At 31.4% G+C, this 19,019-nt stretch overlaps 2 protein-coding genes across 2 annotated transcripts in view; one reads left to right on the top strand and one right to left on the bottom strand.

The window, feature by feature from the left end:
• The first annotated feature begins 4,087 nt into the window (after nucleotides 1-4,087).
• Nucleotides 4,088-19,019, top strand: part of LOC126740421 (colorectal mutant cancer protein) — a 123,922-nt gene continuing 108,990 nt past the window's right edge. The window contains exons 1-3 of the mRNA XM_050446477.1: nucleotides 4,088-4,396; nucleotides 7,964-8,154; nucleotides 8,419-8,531. Of these exons, the coding sequence (XP_050302434.1) occupies nucleotides 4,287-4,396; nucleotides 7,964-8,154; nucleotides 8,419-8,531 (414 nt within the window). The 5' untranslated portion in view covers nucleotides 4,088-4,286. The remainder of the gene's footprint in view (nucleotides 4,397-7,963; nucleotides 8,155-8,418; nucleotides 8,532-19,019) is intronic.
• LOC126740812 (mitochondrial import inner membrane translocase subunit Tim29) lies at nucleotides 8,548-17,632 on the bottom strand. The gene is made up of 2 exons (XM_050447017.1): nucleotides 17,210-17,632; nucleotides 8,548-8,900 (listed from the first exon to the last, which is right to left on the bottom strand). Exons 1-2 carry the CDS (start codon nucleotides 17,473-17,475, stop codon nucleotides 8,585-8,587), a joined length of 582 nt encoding a protein of 193 aa, XP_050302974.1. The 5' UTR covers nucleotides 17,476-17,632; the 3' UTR covers nucleotides 8,548-8,584.

Genomic DNA, 19,019 nt, shown 5'->3' with positions numbered 1-19,019 from the left:
TCACGGCTGTCATTTGTCATATAGAACTGACAGGCGGAGTAAGAGTAAGGTCCCATACACAAGCACGCGAATTATGAATAATAATAACTTCCTTTTTTTTATTTAGCGATTACGTGTTGCATGTTTTTGTATTATATGAATTATTATTGCAAATCAAATTTACTACATATATTTATTATTTTTATTGCTACCTATTCTCAAAGGTCATGAGTGCATATGTATTCGGCTAAGGTTTGACTCATTTAATTAGTCAATTACAACAAAAAACCTTTAAGTGTACCAGATACCAGTTGATAAATTTATCTCAGGTAATTGACCAATAAAGAACGACCTTGCAGAGATCACAAGAAGTCTTAAAAATAGCTCGATTTTTCCTATTAGTTGCTTGGAGTTGTTTTATCTTTTTTATCAGGTTTCTTGTAATTATCCCCAATAATATAATAATTAGGGTGGAATAGAAATATAGGGATTAGGAATACGTGAATAGAATTCTCATATTGTATTGCTTGATCACCTATAAGAAATTTTAGAGTTACTTGTTGGAAGAACTTGATCTTGTATATGCCCTCGTTTGAAAGGTCATCAGGTTATTGTTAAGACATTTATCTAATCTAAAGTCAGTCTTGCGCAATTTCACAACGGCAGCGATTCGTAATGAGAAAAAAGCCTTTTTACGAACAAAATTTAATTCCAATTTATCAAGTAGGGAAACCTGGGCAGAACTGAAAAAACTTAATGTTGTTAAAAATAGACAAAAGAACATTCTTTCAGAATTATGTGATGTAAACTTAATTAATAATTTTATTACCTCGAACTGTACTAATCCGTATCAAGCAAATCAGAATCTGCTGCAGTTTTATGATAATAATTTAATTAAAAATTTTGAACATGCTTTTCAATTGCAAGAAATAACCGAAATCGAGTTAATAAGTATTATTCTTTCCATAAAAAGTAAAGCTTATGGTTGTGATGGGCTTAATATTATATTAATTCAGATTTGTTGTCCATTTATTGTTCCCTTTGTGCTTCACATAATAAACGAATGTTTGAAAAATTCAGTATTTTCAAATATGTGGAAACACGCCTTAGTCACGCCTTTGGACAAAATAGCTCAAACAAAGGAACTTAAAGATCTCCGATCAATAAGCACTCTTTCCGTTCTTTCCAAAATTCTCGAAAAAGTTGCAAATAATCAAGCTCGAGTATTTTTGAACAGTCATGAAATTTTGCCACTCAAACAATCAGGGTTTCGTCAAGGATATAGCTGTGCTACGGCTATGGCTGACGTGACAGATGACATTTTCCGAGCGTGGGATCAAGGGGAGTTTACTGCTTTAATTTTACTTGACTGCACAAAGGCATTCGACTTAATTAGTCATAGGATTTTAAGTTATATAGGATTTTCAAGAGATGCAATAACATTTTTTAAATCATTTTTGGGTAATCGCAGCCAGCAGATCGTTTTGAATGGTCTAAAATCTAACTCAGCACCTTTATCAGTAGGTGTTCCTCAGGGAAGTATCCTGGGGCCATTGTTGTACACAATTTATACATGTCAAATTAAAGACCATTTAAAATTTTGTAGCCACCATTTGTATGCGGACGACACCCAACTCTATCTTCACTTTCACCCAAATAATACAGAAATTGCAAATAGAAATATAAATTTAGATTTAAAAAGTATAATAGAAATCTCAAAGTGTCACGATCTAAAGATAAACCCTTCAAAATCATCCGTTACTGTATTCGGAAGAGATAAAAATAATAGATTGAGATTTAGCAACGAGCTTAATATACAAATTAACAACGTCACCATTCCATTAACTAACACATCCAAATCATTGGGACTTGTTATTGACTCGGATCTTCGGTTTCATGAGCATCTCACAGAAAAGCTCCGAAAAGCCTATGGTGCTCTTAAACTTATTTATAATCAAAGAAAATTTTTAACTCAAAAATTTAAAAAAACATCTATGTGACTCCTTAGTGCTATCCAACTTTAACCACTGTGATACAGTATATGGCCCATGTTTGGATCAGTTTGATTCTCGTAGAATTCAGAAAGTACAAAATGCGTGCCTTCGCTTTATTTTTGGGATACGCTGCAGAAATCGGATCTCTCATAAGCTTATAGACATCGGCTGGCTTAATATGTATAACCGCAGAAAACTACACTTCATTTCGTTGGGCTATAAGGTAATAAAATTTAAATCTTGTATGATAGAGCAGATTTTAGAATTAACAACAATAATCGTAACTTACGCAATTTACTTACATCTTCTTACTATTCCTCGACACAGAAAAGAACTTTTTAAACGAAGCTTTTCCTATAATTTGGCTTCCAGTTTGAAGTCCTTAAAGATTACATCATTTGATCTGGCCTGTTCTACTTTTCAAAGAAAAACTAGAGACATTCTGTTTTTACGTCAGTAAATAAAGTTGGTCTTTTGATTTTGATTTTTTGTGTGATTTCGCTGAATGTGTTTTTCTATTTTTAAGTTTCAACTGTTATGATCTGTAATTTGAAATATTGGTACTGGTTGTAGAGCAAATTTTTTTTTAATGTTATATTTTTTACATTTTTTTAGAGAGCGCCTAAACAGTATCTGGTCTGCGTACCAGAATACTGACGTAACACGGCCTTTTATTTTTCAGAGACATTGTGTATTTCGAAATTTTTGTATTGTATTTTGTACTTGTTTATGTAAAGTAATAAATTTTGTTTATTATTATAAAGTCAGTCTTATGTCGCCAGAAGATTCTTACACTATCTCTTTGTGTTATAGTAAGTCCTAGTTCCTTAATGTAATTATACAGGTTTTTTTTTTGTACACATTGGCGATAATATATATGGGATTGTTCTAATTATGTTCATTTGTCTCTGTCCACTGTCTCTGACTTTTATGTCACGAAATCTCGTGCTTTAATATACATGCTTTTGTAGTATATTATAAGTGAGACTATTTCAAAAGGGTTTGAGTGTGACAATTCGATCGGTTATGATAATACAATCTGAATGAAGTTTAAAATGATCATTTTCCATCGCGGGAACAAAGTTATAGTAGATTTCATTTTAGTGCTATTTCTTGATGTAAAATGTTTGCTACCGCATTATGACTTTCTAGTTATGCAGTGGATGCGAATATTATTGAATCTCTAATAATCAACTGAGAACATCCTTCCAGTGATAGCTCCTATTTGTTATTGGCAGCGTTTTAATTTTCCTTCATATTTTGTCAATAATTTTGCTTTAGGGCATGTAATATAATTCCAAATGTATAGCCAATGATTAATTAGGTTTACAGCAGGCAGCAATGAAGAGGATTTGCCTTTTTTAGTCTATTCTTTCAATATTATTAAATCTGCTTTTTAGCAAGTATCTTTCTTCAAACTCTATCGTTAATTTTTCCTTTATTACTCAATGGTGGATTTCTCGACTTTGTTTTACACCCAAGTTTCTCCAGCTTATTTAATAATTAATCATTATTAATAACAACTCCAAATTTGCGTTGAACACATGGTCACATAAGAAGGACAAATTATGCTGTACTGACGTGAAGTTATCCTCCTTATGCAGAAAAACTTTGTTTCTAGCTTTTCATCCTTTATTCTCTTTAATGCCTCAAGTACATTTATTTTATCTTTTGACTTTTGACTTGCGTATTGGTCTAGTTATATTAATATTAATTTATAAGTGTATAAATCTCTCTCTGCGTTATTTCAAATTCCTAAATATATTACAAATAATATAGAAAAGGATTGCTCCCTTTATAAAAATATATATATATTTTTAAATCTAGTTTTTATTTTTATTAGATTTTGTTTTATATTTTTTGACGTGTAAAAAAGAATGTTTGTATATCTAAGACTAATAAACATTTTATTTAATTTTTTCCTTATAACCCTATAATTTCCGCGAAATGGCCCGTGGCAAACATTAATGGACATCATAGATATACAGCTACCCAGATATACCCAAACTAGATATACACAATTATTAATTATCTTGACCTATTTAGCCAAATGTAAAACGCTATTCATAAACGTCAAAATCAGCTGTAAAATTTTACGACAGTTCATCAACCCCACGAAATATGTTTATTGTTTATGTTACATTTCCATATTTCGTTGTTTTTTCCTGAATCCTGTATTAAAGGGCGTTTGAAAAGCTGAAAACCATCAAAGAAATTTAGAATAGAATAATTAAAGTTTAACATTTAATAAGTGTTTCAAACTGTGCCAGCAATTGATGGTGGAAGGATAAAATAGGCAGTAACTGCAGAGCTATGGCAGATACAGACTGTGCAAGCGAGTCTGCTAGCTCTGTTGGAGATGAAGAAAGGGTCAGGAGGCTCTTCCAGGCTTGTGATACAAATGGTGATGGATATATTGATAGGTATGTTAGATTAATATTAGTAACTCAGTTATTATTGCAATATTAAACACATTTAAAAATCCTAGAGGCATTCTACACTTTGCCTGTTCTTGTAATTAAAGGATGCTTCTTAGATACACAATTAATTATTATTGAATTTTTCATTTTTAGTATTATGAGTAGAGTCACATAAAGTAACATACTATAGTTAAAAAAAATAAGGACACATTTACAAGAAATCCATCATATACATTATAGAGGTGAAATGAAATAAATATCTAAAGAAATGTCCAGGCATTAAATTGCCATTTTACGAGATATATCTGTATCTTCAGGGAGCATAAAGATCTTTTTCTGGCATTTTAAATAAATCAGTAAATGGTGAAAGACACAATCAAAGGCCTTCAAGAGAGATCGCCATTATATATTCAATTTATACATCCCAATTGTAACTGTAATATCCTGTAATTTCTGCAAAAATTGGCACTATACTTATACTAACATATATGAATACATTTCTGCCAATTTAGGTTTTTTTAATGATCATGATCAATAATTGATGTTATATTATTTATCTAGTTCACAGATTATGTGCATTTTTTTATTTATGGTGTTTTGTTTAGTAAATGCAGTACCTTTAAATCTATATTTTTAGCTCTTTGAGAATGCAAATATATTTTAATAGACATCAGCAGATTTAAACAACATTGGACTTTTATTCAATTGAACATGTGGCTTAGAGAAGAAGTATAATTTATACTTGTAAGCTAAAATAAAAAAAGGAAATCTGTTGCAACCTCTTGTCAATGTGCAACTAAACTAGTACTGAAGTAATTAAGAAAATATCTCAAAAAAAGTCAAATCTTTTATTCAAAGTTTGTCTTACAAATTATTATTATTTTATTCTTTTGGCTACAATATTACTAATAAACTCAATTTGCCTGAGTATTTTTATTTTATTATTTTCTTGATTTGTTCTTAATTTTGTTCTCAATAAAAAAAGTAACATTAACTTGATCTAATAAAAAAAGTAAACATCATGAAAGTAATTCCTTTCCCAAAAAGGCATGGTTTTAGGTATTTATGAATATTTTTTTTGCATTAATCTTTGTTTTTTATTATTTGACTATTACTTTCAGCTTCTTTTTCATTATATATTTCACAGTTCAAGATTAAATCTATATATTATACACAATTAACTTCTTAATTTCCTATTAAACAGTTGTAATTTAGATCAACATTAGATCACACAGGTTAAGTAAAGAAGCTTGCTTCATTCATCTTTTTGCAAAGTTACTAATGTTACTAACATGAAAATATTATTATTATTATTAAATAAAATTTGTACCCATCATCACAGAAAACTAGTTTGTAGTTTTCTAAAATAATTTTGAACTTTTGTTAATATATTTCTGGGCAGTTTCATAAAAGGTTAGTATTTATTTTCCATTTTCACATCAAATTGTATTATTTAAAATAAAATTATGTAATTTTAATTATTTTAAAATATTTACATGAAGTAGTAAAGTTGGTAGTGTGCAAATTAATTAAAAATATATTTATTTATTAAGTTAAAGTTTCAAACTTTTATTAGATTTTCAACAATTTCCAAATAAAAACTATGCACATTATCATTGAGTGTCTATTATAATTTTTGCAAGAGCCATTATATTTGTAAATCTGAGAAATATCTCATAAAAGGTGCCAAGGTGGCTTAGCACATAAGTATGTTTTGAATTTGCTGTCCTTTTAACCACTACTAACCTACACTACTGGCCAAAAGTGAAGAAACATTTACAAATTTAACAATAACATCTTAACGTACAAGATATTATTTTACATTTTTAGTAGAAAATATTTAGCTCTATTATTACAGCATAAAAACACATCCTTCTTGTTTGTATTTACCTTATCAGTTGATCAAAAAATTATTTATACTATTTTATGTGGACAAAAGTGAATAAACATTCCAAACAAATCTTATTTGGTATTTAAAGTGATTATTTATCATTAGTTTGATCTTCACGTTGACTGTTATATACGATTTGTGCAAAATGCCTCGCGGAATAGATCTCCGAAAATTAATTGATTCAAAATTTCAAGCTGGTGTAAAACAAAGTGAAATTGCTAGGCAAATTAATCGTAATAGATCCGTAGTTTCAAAAATTATTGCTGCTTTTAAAAAATATAATAGTGTGACTACCCGTCAAGGAAAACGAATAAAGAAAATTATAATGAACACAGAAATTTATAATGGAATACCTGGGGTTTCGGTATCTGTGCGTACTATTCGTCGTCGTTTGACTGAATTTGGACTTTATAGCCGTCGTCCAGCCAAAAAACCATTCATTTCTAAAAAGAATAGATTGGCTAGACTCCAATTTGCACAGGAACATCTTGATTAGACAACCCAAAAGTGGAAAACGGTTCTATTTTGTGATGAAAGTAAGTTCTGCCTATTCGGATCTGATGGAATGAAATGGGTTCGTCGTCCTGCCAATACTAGACTTAATCCAAAGTACACCAGGGCAACTGTGAAACTTGGAGGAGGCAATATCATGGTTTGGGGTTTTCCGGATCAGGAGTAGGACCATTAAGAAAAGTTGAAGAAAAAATGGACAGATTTCAATTTTTAAGAATTGTTCAGGATCATATGCTTCCATACGCAGAAGAAAATATGCCGCTTCGATGGTCGTTTCAGTAGGATAACGATCCGAAGCATACCGCAAAAGTAGTAAAGAAATGGTTTGACGACAACAATGTGCCCCTTATGAAATGGCCCGCACAAAGTCCGGATCTAAACCCGATAGAAAACCTATGGGACCATTTACATAGGAAAATCAGACAAAAAAATAAAGATAAATTTAGAAACCAGGATGATTTGTTCACAGCTCTTCAAGAGGAGTGGAATTCCATTTCAGCAGATTATATTGAACTCTATGCGAAGTCGGTGTGCTGAAGTTATAAAAAATAAGGGTTTTGCTACACATTATTAGTCTTTGTATGTACAACTAACTAATACATTGTGTATAAAAAATAAATAAAAATAGTGTTTCTCCACTTTTGTCCCCTGTAAAAATAAGAATAAAATATATTAGTTCTCACTTGTTTTTTTTATTGAGGTACTGAAGACTAGAAACAAAATTATATTAAAAAAAAATAAAAAATTAATGATCAAATACACTAATATAAAAATAAATACAAAAGACACTTTGTTTCTCCACTTTTGTTGGGTAGTGTGTTATATAAAAGCAAAATGCTGCAAAATAAAGTCCAGTGTAACGATATATTAGAATGGTCACCCGTCAAAACACCATTCAGCATTCCACCTGCCAAACCGGTCACCTGCCAAGCTGGTGTTCTGACGGGTGACCATTCTAATATATTGTTGCACTGGACTTTATTTTCTTTTTTTTAATGTTTCTAAAAAGCTACTAAAGCAGAATATTCCTCACTAAGGAAATATGTGCGGATTCAACATTTTTTAATTTCAACCCAACCCAACCTTTTACAGGATTATTTATAATCTAATTAAAATAGTTAAAGATTGTGTTTATTTCTGATAATGCTTCATTCCCTTTATTACAGTCAAGATTTATTGGCTGTATGCAAAGAATTGTCACTAGAAGATTCACTAGACGAATTAATGCAGCAGTTGGGTGCAGATTCCCAGGGCAGGATATCTTATGAACAGTTTCTTAATAGAAGGCTGGCTCTTCGACCAGAAATAGATGCCTTAAAGGTTGCTAGTAAGGATAATATAAGTGACAATAGCCAAGGTAAATGAAAAAATATTTGTTTCAGAGGGATGTTCAAATCAAAATCATAATTTAATTGTAAAAAGACCTTTATTTATCTGACATAATATTTGCTAATATTAGAATAAAAAAATGTAACTAATATGTCAGTGTTCTGCCATATTGTGAGTACAAAAATCATGTAATTTCAATTAGTATCTTAAACTAACATTATATACTTTTTTCTTTAGTATTTTATTCTTATTTTGTAGATTCATCTCACTTTATGGTATCTTTATTTTGTAGGTAAGTTGGACAGTTGGGAGTGGGACTCGGGTGCAAGAGATATGAGCCCAGTGCCAAAAAATATCACCAAGAAATACAGCAATGACCGGCTGATGAATGAAGAATATTTTAAGGTAAGTACTAAAACACTTTTTGACTGGCAAACCAATATTTATATTTCATCAATCTAATAATTTATGTCATAATCCAACATTTTTCTAGATGTAATCCACCATACATTTAAAAATCCTATATCTAATATTCTGCTGGGTATACCCCAGTAAGGAACTTGCAAGTATGTGCATTTACTTTCATAGGTGTCACACTCTTTACTGAATTTATCCACCCATATTATTGAAAATATTCCTAGGTTGACATACCTAATTAACTGTTGGTTAAAACACCTTTCAATGTAATTTAAATGCTCTACAGCTTGTGGATTTGTTAGGCTAAGAGGTACCAAACCTACTTCATTTGCTGATTGGACATATTTTGATCTGAAACTGAAAAAACAATATCAATTTTTTATTTGTAGATAGGAAAGAATTTCTGTAAGGTAAAAAAGGAGTAATAGTGAATTTTAAATTCACACTTATTTAATTGGTGAGGTTTCAACGTCAAAATATGCTGAAAATACAATCAACATTACTATTAAAACTTTATAACAAACAAAAAAAGTATGTGATTTATTGACGTTGTTGGGACGCCTAGTAGGTTGAAAAAATTAAGGTCATCAAAAAATGCACTGAAATAATAATACTCTTAACATTAAAATGTTAAGGGTAAACAGGGGTTTTCATTAGGCTGTTTCATTATCTTATTACTTATTCAATTATAATAAGAGAAATGACCAACATGAAGGTTTAAAGAGAATCAGCCACATCATAATTATACAAATCTGCTTTTCCTTGTAAATTTATTAATACACATACCAAATATGTTAATTATTGTGAACAATATAAAATTGATGGAGGCACTGAGTGTGTGGAATACTCAAAGTTATTTTTTTTTTTAAATTTTTTATAGAGAATGCCTTATAAGCAGTTAAAAAAAATTGCAAATCCATAGGAGTAAAAAGAAATAAATATTTTTGTATGGTTCTTACATAAAAATAGTGCTGTCCCACTTATTGTATATTATGATGATACTTTTATAGTGAATGAGAAATTGGTGACATTTGAGCGTTTATAGAATTTCTTGGCTGCGAGGAAAGTACCAAAGAGTTAGAATAAGAGAAGGCTGATTCACAAACTAGACATCCTTAAAGTCATTTTTCTGGTTTTAAAAGTTTGGAATGGAGTTTCTCAATGCACAATTACCGATTGTTTTGTGCTTGTTTAAAAGATGTACTATCCTTACAACAAAATAATAAAAGATAAAGGCAAGTCACTATTGGCTGAATTTGAAATGGTACATTATCTCATCAAAAATTATAATTAGAATTACAGATTCCTGTTGTTTGTAACATGTTTTGGATATTTTATGTATCATTTTTGTAATTGCCACTAAGTGTACATCCCTCTATTAAAATAAAAGATACATATTTTGAAGCATTAATTCATTATTTTGATATAGCGGCTTGCAGTTAATCATCTAATTTAAATGGTCTCTTTAATGTTATAGATAGCATTGTATTTATAGATCTAATAATATTTTTTATAACAATTATATTGCAAGATAGTCCTGATTAATAAGAAATATTTATTATTTTTTGTTCTTCAGCTATTCATTAAAAAGCAAGTAAGTGGTAAAGGTCATGTTAAATCTTTTTTCCCAAAAAAAACACAAAAATCTATTTTAACATTTAATCACACTTAAAATCAGGGTTGGCAAAATGAAAAACCCATTTAAAAAACCCACCCAACGACCTATACAAAAACCCAACACAAAAACCCATACAAAAGCCCAAAGAAAAAAAAAATGAAAAATGAGACAAAATTGAGATACTTTTTATATAGTATTTAATAACAAAATATCAAAATATTATAACATTCTTATTCCTAAGTTTTATCAACAAATCGGGTTTCTCACTTTTTCGTAAGGAACAAAATTAAATAAATAATTTCAATTGGAAACAGAACAGAAAGGTACTAATAGACCAGTCTTTAATATTCTTATTCCTAAGTTTCAAAAAATCAATTTTTACATTAAAATATAAAAAACAAAACAAAAACAAAACGCCTTATTCTTTATAGGAATAAAATAAAAATAAATTAAACACCTAAAACAACTTTTTCTTTTTCTCTTTTTTTAAAATGGCTCATTTTAATTATTTTTACTAGCTTTTCTACCTTATCCGGCAGCAACTTATTCCGAAGATCAGTCCACACCAAACCATAGGAACTAAAGATTCTTTCCAGAGCTGCAGAACTAGCAGGGCAAGAATGTAAATTTGCAAAAAATGTGGCCATGTTTATCAAAATACGATCTGAATCTGAATTTTGAGCTGTAGAAGTAATCTTAGTTTTTACAATTGACCACCATTTGAATGCAGACATGTTTTTTATCACGCTTTCCTTAAAAAGTGATGATTGATAAATATCTTCATCCTTTATTCGGAATAATAGATAACCTTGGAAAAAATCTTCGTGATTCTCAAGTAACCAAGCTTCTGCCTCATCCTGGTATTTTTTTTCTAGGTTTTTGTCCATATATTTAGGATCAGTTAAAAAACATAGAAAGTGGAAGGGTTGTATTGCCTCCTCAAATTTTTTTTTAATGTCTTCAATGTAGGGGCTTAGACATGGTTTGTTTAATAATTCTAGCCAGATGTTGACGGCATCGGCGAGAGTAGTTTGGTCACTCTGGAATTTATCTAAGGCAGTACCAACTGCCTGTAGTTGTTGCTCTAAGTCAAGTGCATTTTTGTATAAATTAATGTCGTCAATTTTTCTTATAATATGCTGATCAAGAGACTCTGGATGTTCTTTTGAAATTTCTCGGTACATTAGGTAGTTAGCATTAAAGGTACTTACACAGGCCAACTGCGAATTCCAACGGGTATCATTAGGAATTTGAGGCATTAAACCCCCTTTAAGTTTAAGAATTCCGTGAGTTTTATGGTGGTTTCTGATATATGTTTGTATTTCTACCAAGTGTTTGAGGACAGTTTGTGGCGAAACAATTTTTTCCAATAGATTTAAATAATGTGCATTACATCCATAGGTTAGTATAGAGGGATATTTCTCTGCAACCATTTTTCTAAATTTCTTCATTTTATTTTCATTGTCGGTTACTATTGCAAAAACGTCTTTATTGTATAATTCCTTACATTGTTTAATCGCACCTTCAGCGATTTCAAAATGATATTTAGATGTTTTTTGTCATCGACGCAATCTAATGAAGATAACAAAAAAGAACTATTTCCGGTGTGAATGCTTGTCGATATAATTGGATCGTTTCTAACACTAGACCATCCATCGAACATCAGAGTAACTGGTCTATTTCCCTCGGTCTGCATTAGAACTTCCCTTATTTCTTTTTCATAAACCTCGTAAACTTCATCCAGCCAGTTTCCGGCAATTTGTCTCCTGTTAGGGGGTGTATAACCTGGTCGAAGGGATTGGATCATCTCAATAAAAGATGGATGTTCAACTGTGGAAAATGAGAGATTGCAGGTATAAAAACATTCTGCAATTTTGAGGTCCAACTTATGTTTTTCTTCCTTTGATGTTTTCACGACTACTTTGTCCAAAACTGTTTGTTTTCTTCTTTTAGGAGTCATTGTAACTGTAACACCGTCACTGTCACTCAATTGGGGGGATTCTCTATCTTGTTCTGGCCTTTTCCTGTTTTTTTTTTTGTGCTTTCTGTTGTAGGGCATGAGGAAAAAAGAACTATTGTCATCATCTGATAATCGCAAAGGAACTACCTGGCTCTCCAGATACAATGAACACTTTCCAAAATGTCCTTTAATCCTCTCTATTTTTCCCGTCAGTTTTTGAGGACAAAATTTGCACTTGAGTGTACCATCTGTCAATCGAATCACATATTCCCACTCCACAGATTTGTGACGACCCCCTCCGTAATAGTCCCCACCTTTTTTAACCCTTCCTTTATTGTCTTGCTTTTTAGCTACCTTTGCTTTTGTAACTTTGTTTTCTTTTTTCTCCAAGTTTTGCTCCATTTCAATCTCACTGTCTGAAATCTGCGACGATCCATCCAAGATGTTGATGACCTCGTGATCAGCCTCCAAATTTCTAGACACAGAATTCCCTTGTGTTGATGTGGATGGTATTGATGACAGATTATCAAAAGACTGTTGTGATGGTGTTAGTCTTCCATCCGTTTTTCATCTTGTCATTTTTATTCATATCGTTTTCTGAGTTTACCACTTCTTCAAGTTGTATATCTTCAACGATAACTTCAACTAGGTTTGTTTTTGTTGTGTTACCATCCATATTTTTCTACCATAAAAGATTAGATAAAGAAAAGGGAAGATTCAAGATGGCGCCAAGTAAAGACGCGCGCGACGAATCAAGCAATAAAATCAAGTTTTTCTGCTGTAAAACAAAGCAAACAAGTGCCATAATTTGTGTCCAGTGTGGGAGAGTGTACCATAAATCCTGTGCATACCGGGATTGGGCTGAAAAAATACGTTTGAGTGCCTAGAGCTTGACCTAACCTCAACACAGGTAAATAAACAAAGAAATAATAATGAATTTCAAGCAGAAATTTTACTTTTAAAAGAACTTATATGCGAATTAAAGAGCAAAAATGAAATTCTTTGTGAAAACAATAGTCTTTTAAGAGAGAAAGTTGAATTTCTTGAGGGAAAAATAAACAAAAACAATGAAGCAATAAACAAAGGCCCCAGCACCTCAGCTGGGGTAGAAGAGGACCACAAACCAGCTAAGAATTTGAAGCAACATCAGATCCAGCTGAGTAAGAGCCCGAAACAGGAAAACACAAACAAGGCCACCAAAGAAAATGTAAACAACATTGTTAGACAAGTTCAATCACCAGCTGCAAAGGCAAACCATGCAAGTTTGGCTCTACAACCACCAGAAACAACCATTGATATCAGGAATAATAAACCCAGACGTTCAAATATTTACACAAAATATCCAGTGTATAAGAAATAAGACATTAGACTTAGAAGTCACTCTAGATAAAGTTAACAAAAATTATGAAATTTTATGCCTGAGCGAGCACTGGCTCAGGCCAGGGGAGGAGAATTTTATCCACATTGATGCTTACTTGTTATACGAGAATACACAGTCAGCACGAAGGTGTTTGCATTCTTGTCCAAGATGGGAAGGAAAAATATTATAGTGAGATGCTTAATATACAGAACTACAGCATTGAAGGACAAATTGAAGTATGTGGAATTTTAAATAAAAATCAAAAATTATTGATTCTGTGTGTATATAGGTCATGTCTTGGTGACTTTAATGTTTTTCTTGATGTCTTTGAGGAATTGTGTCAGAGTTTATGTTCAGCTTTCAAGAATTTTAGGATAGGTATGACAGGTGATTTTAATGTCAATTTATCGCCAGAAAAAAATCTAAATGAGAGTGGGATGGAAAAGCAGAAATTTTTGGATCTTTTACACTCTTATAATTTTAATCAAACAATATTTGATACAACAAGACCAAATCTATTAAATAAAATATCATGTATAGATAATTTTTTCATTAACTTTTTAGATTTTAGCAATGCTGAAGTATTGGAAACAGCCCTTTCTGATCACCATGCAATACAGATCTCAATTAATACAAGTCTAAACACCGACAAAAAAGTTGGTGCATGGAAAATGGGGAGAATATTTTCAAAATCTAAATTACAGGCTTTATGTTCTGAAATGACTGGCTGTGTGTGGGATGATGTGCTGGGGGAAGCGGATGCTGAAAAAGCTTTTAATAAGCTGGCAGGTATTTTGGATACTAAGCTCAACCAAATATTTCCAATAAAAAAAAATAAAATCAAAAAGCTCAAAGAATAGATCCTGGTTAACACAAGGTATCAAGATCTCATCAAAAAAGAAACACAATTTATTTCATCAAATAATTTCTGGACATGTTAGCAAAAATTACTATAAAAAATATTGTACGGTCTTAAAAAAAGTAATTAGAGAGGCTAAAAAAATTACTAACTTTAAATATATTGCTGAATCTGAGAATAAAGGGAAGGCTGCATGGTCTTTAATTAAAAAATTTACAAACAAAAAGTCTAAAAAAAAATCATTATTGGAATGTTCAAATACTAAATTTGATAGTGAATCTGATTTTCTTGACACTGTTAATGACTACTTCTTAAATATCTGTCCTGACATTAACTTTAACAATAATATTGATCTAAGCAAAATAAAGAGACATCCAAACAGCACTTTTTTGTGGCTCCTACCAATCCAACTGAAGTAGAGAACACAATAAAACAACTAAAAAATGAGAGATCAACAGGTCATGATGACATTCCTATTTCATTTTTAAAGCAGATTTCAGGGCAATTGGCAAGGCCACTAGCTCATGTCATAAACTTATCAATTCAACAGGGTACCTATCCCACACTTCTCAAAATTGCTCTAGTTAAACCGGTCTTCAAAAAAGACAATCCCTCTGAACCTAAAAACTACCGTCCAATATCACTGCTCCCCAATATAAACAAGGTTTTTGAAAAAATTATATACACCAGGCTTGAAACTTATCTTGAGAAACATCAAATACTGACAGAATTACAGAACGGGTTTAGAAAAGGCAGATCAACAGTTAGGGCTATATATCATGCACTGCAGAAAATTATTAAATCAATGAATGATCGAAAAGCTACAATGGCAATTTTTCTTGACCTATCCAAGGCTTTTGACAGTGTTGACCATTCAATACTGCTTAAAAACCTAGAAGCCTATGGAATCAGAGGAGTTGCCCTTAAACTTCTAGAGTCCTATTTGTCAAACCGTAGGCAGTGTGTAGTTGACAGAATGAGTGATGGTAGACAGTTCAAGTCTGGTTACAAAGAAATAAAAAAAGGTGTGCCTCAGGGGTCCGTTCTGGGACCATTGCTGTATATAATCTACACCAATGATGTCACCAATGTCTATGATGATATGGTTATGTTTGCTGATGACACAAGTCTTATATGCAGCAAAAATACAGAACAGGAGTGTGCAAATCAAGTGGCCCAAACTGTTGGATTGCTAGAAGACTGGTTTAGCATAAATAATCTTCTGCTGAATGTCAACAAAACACAAATATTAAACTTTAAACAACGGCCTAGTGAAAGCTCTCTAGTGCAAATTGGAAGGACAGAGATAAGAACACAGCAGTCAGCTAACTTCCTTGGGGTAATGATGGATGAAAGATTGGATTGGGGTGCCCCATGTTGAGTTGGTGGCAGCAAATATGTCCAGATATTGCTTCGCTTTGAGACTAATAACACAGGAGGTGGGTACACAGATATGGTATAATTCTTTGGGGGAATTCGGGGGACTCTGAAAGAGTTCTTATCTTGCAAAAAAGGTGCTTGAGAACTATATTCAATTTACCCTATCAGGAATCCTGTAAACCATATTTTATTAATCATAACATCCTAACATTTTATTGTGTTTATATCTATGAATGTGTTTCGTTTATCCTTGACAATAAAATCTTTTTTGAGAATCTGAAAGGGCAACATCCGCATAATACTAGGTTCAAAAACAATTTCAAGACTTGTAAACCAAATTTTACATTTGTTAAGAAAAACGTGGTATATAGTATCTTAGATGTCTGGAATAAACTCCCAATTTTTAGATAAAGAAAGATCTAAAAATATATCTGCAAGAAAAGGCCTTTTATTCCCTTCATGAGTATATGGCTGAAAATTTAAATAAAACTCTCATCTAGTATTGTGTATTAGTACATGAGTTAATTTGTGAATGAATGTTATATTTTCTTGTTATTTAATTATTTAATTTTTGTGTACTCGCGTTTTGCCTTTTTATTTATATTTAAATTTAATATTTTGATAAATCATGACATGAATGGATGTATGAATGGATAAGTGACTGAATGCTTTAAATTTTATAAATATTTTAATTGTATACTTAATTAAGTTAGAATTTTTTTTTTACTGACAAAATCCACACCTCACATAGGTAATAAAAAATGTGTATTGTTGTAACTACATGTTTTATGGATTTAATAAAGGATTTGATTTGATTTGATAAAAGCAAGAAAAACCCATGTTGAAAATATTTATAGTTTAAAAAAAGTAAAACTCACCTTTTAACTTTTAGTTTACGCATCAAAAAGAAACACTCTGTTTTATTACTATTACAACACTTTACTAGTGTTGTGTAAAGTTTTAACACAACACCAAAAAAACAACCAGTCTAGTCAAAACTTCAAAATTAATGTTATTTTTCTATAATTTGAGGTTAGAGTTCTGGAAAATGACAAATACCCAAATACCCAAGAAAAACAAAAACCCCGCACAAATACCCAAAACCCCACCCAGAGCATAAAAAAACCCAGATTTTTCCCAACCCTGCTTAAAGTTAGGTATAGTAAAACGCTCAAAATGTGTAATTCCAACCTAACCAATCCTAACACACTCCAACTATAAAAGCATTGGAAAATAAATTTTCGAGAATGTATGTTACTGTAAAAAATTTCTTCGTTATCGTAAAATAACATAGGAAAATTCTCAGTTTGATTCCCATAATTTCAAAAGCAGTACCCATTTGATTGCCCATAATTTCAAAAGCAGTTTTGAGAAAAGTTTAGTCAAGTTTATAATTTCAGGTGCATAGGTGCTATTTCCAAAAAAGTTGGTAAACTAGACCTTCACCAAGTAAAATAAATAACAATTTTTTTGTTATAAAATAACAAACCTTTGCAAATCTGGGTTGAATTGAATGCACAATCCAACAAAGGCAGATGCACTGAAGTATGCGGCAGCCTTTAATGGTTTCTGTTTTATATCCTGTTTCACATTTATGGCAACTTCTTTATAGTCTTTGGCGACAGTTTTCCAAAACTTCGCCCATTTTTCCAAGAAAGTGCCTTTGATTTTTTGATTAAACTTATGGCTCACAGTCTGCCAGTTCGAATTCCCTGTTACTGGACTACTGTAAAATCTCTTGCATACCTTCAACATTTTGTATTTGTGTGTGAGTTTTATCTTTCCTGCCAATATCAAATTTATCAGCCAAAATTACTTAATGTGACATTTTTCTTATTTTGGGATCTATATTTCGAAATTTCAATGTTCAGTTCAATTGGGATATGAAAACTGAAATAACCTCAAAATGAAACCAAAACAAAGTCATATGATATATGACAAGAGTAGGAATGGTTTGGGTAAATCGATACTCAAGCTTGCCTAAGGTCACCGCGAAGGTGAAAGGGGTACTGAAGAGGTTATACCCAAAAAAATATTTAGTTGACCTATATTTGTTATTAAATTGTTTACGTATTAGATGCTTCTAAAAGAAAATTTGCTATTTTTGCAAAATGCATGGGTGGTTTTTGGCGTTTTCAAGTAAAAAATGGGAGTTGCAATTTTTAAAATGGTGTATGATCACCATCTTGGAATAAACATTCAATAGGTGGATAATGGGATACACCATTTTAAGGATACTATTAAATACTTTTAAAACATCGCTATTTTGTTTTGAATTCCGATTAATAACGCAATATTTCAAATGATGTATCCTTAGTTAAAATAGCACCTATCCGTTATTTCCAAATTTGCTACTTCTGTGTTAGAAGATTGGGCTAACTCCTTCGAAATATGTATATCCCGAGGGAATTAAGTAAAACCCGTAAGTCATAGGTTTCACTGATTCAATATTCGAATTTAACCGGTAATCTAAACCTCTTACCTGCTGATTCGTAAATAAAGTAACTTACCCTGGATATTTTGGGGATGGGTGCAGTAGGTCACGTACCGAAAAATACGCGCGTAAAACAGTGTCGACACTTATCAATCCGGTTTTCGGTCAACGCCAGAATTGTTGCTACTCAATTCACAGCTTAGCACGACCTTCTCCTTTTCTCCCACTCTTTTTGCATTCGTATTTAATATAAGGAAAGATATGTATAGTTCAGGAATATACAAAAGGTGGGAAAAGGAAAAGATGTAAGGCAAATTATGTAAAGTAAAATAAGTTATTAGCAAAACGCGTATTTTTGATTGCATAAATATTAAATACAAGTAAAGAATTAAATTAAAGTTAAAGTATCACTAAGTATTGATTAAGAGAAAATTAAAGTTAATAATTATAATTACTACAAGCGATGACGAAACAAAGATATTTGCATCAATAATGACACGCCCCACGCCCAAGTTTTACTAGGTGTCAATAATGGAGAATGCTTCCAACCAAAACATTATAGAATGAGAGTGTAGCCTTAGTATCATTAATCCAATCAAAAAAAACTCTTAATGTCACTCAAATTCGAGTTGAAATTCAATTATTTATCAGAAATTGCGTAAAAATCCTCTGTATTGTTCAGCACTTATAAAAAGTTACATGTTACACAATACTACAACAAATAGAAACCGAGAAAATAGGGCCAATATGGGATCCCTGCGACATACTGATACCAAAAATAAATTCTTCTCATGTGAGAAATTTCGGTGATTGTGCTATATGGGCAAAATAAACTTGACTATACATAAAAAAATAGCATCAAACG

The sequence above is a fragment of the Anthonomus grandis genome, chromosome 1, assembly GCF_022605725.1.
Source record: "Anthonomus grandis grandis chromosome 1, icAntGran1.3, whole genome shotgun sequence".
In the NCBI taxonomy this organism is placed as follows: Eukaryota; Metazoa; Arthropoda; class Insecta; order Coleoptera; family Curculionidae; genus Anthonomus; species Anthonomus grandis.
Note: the sequence above shows the minus strand (reverse complement) of the source record. Positions and strands in the feature narration are given on the sequence as shown.

Excerpts from the sequence above, each read along its gene's own strand:
- LOC126740812 (XM_050447017.1), bottom strand. The coding sequence starts at position 17,475 with ATGTTGAAGGTATGCAAGAGATTTTACAGTAGTCCAGTAACAGGGAAT. Across the intron at positions 8,901-17,209 it reads TTCAACCCAGATTTGCAAAG|TTTCAGATCAAAATATGTCC; the intron begins GTTTGTTATTTT and ends TTGTTTTTTCAG.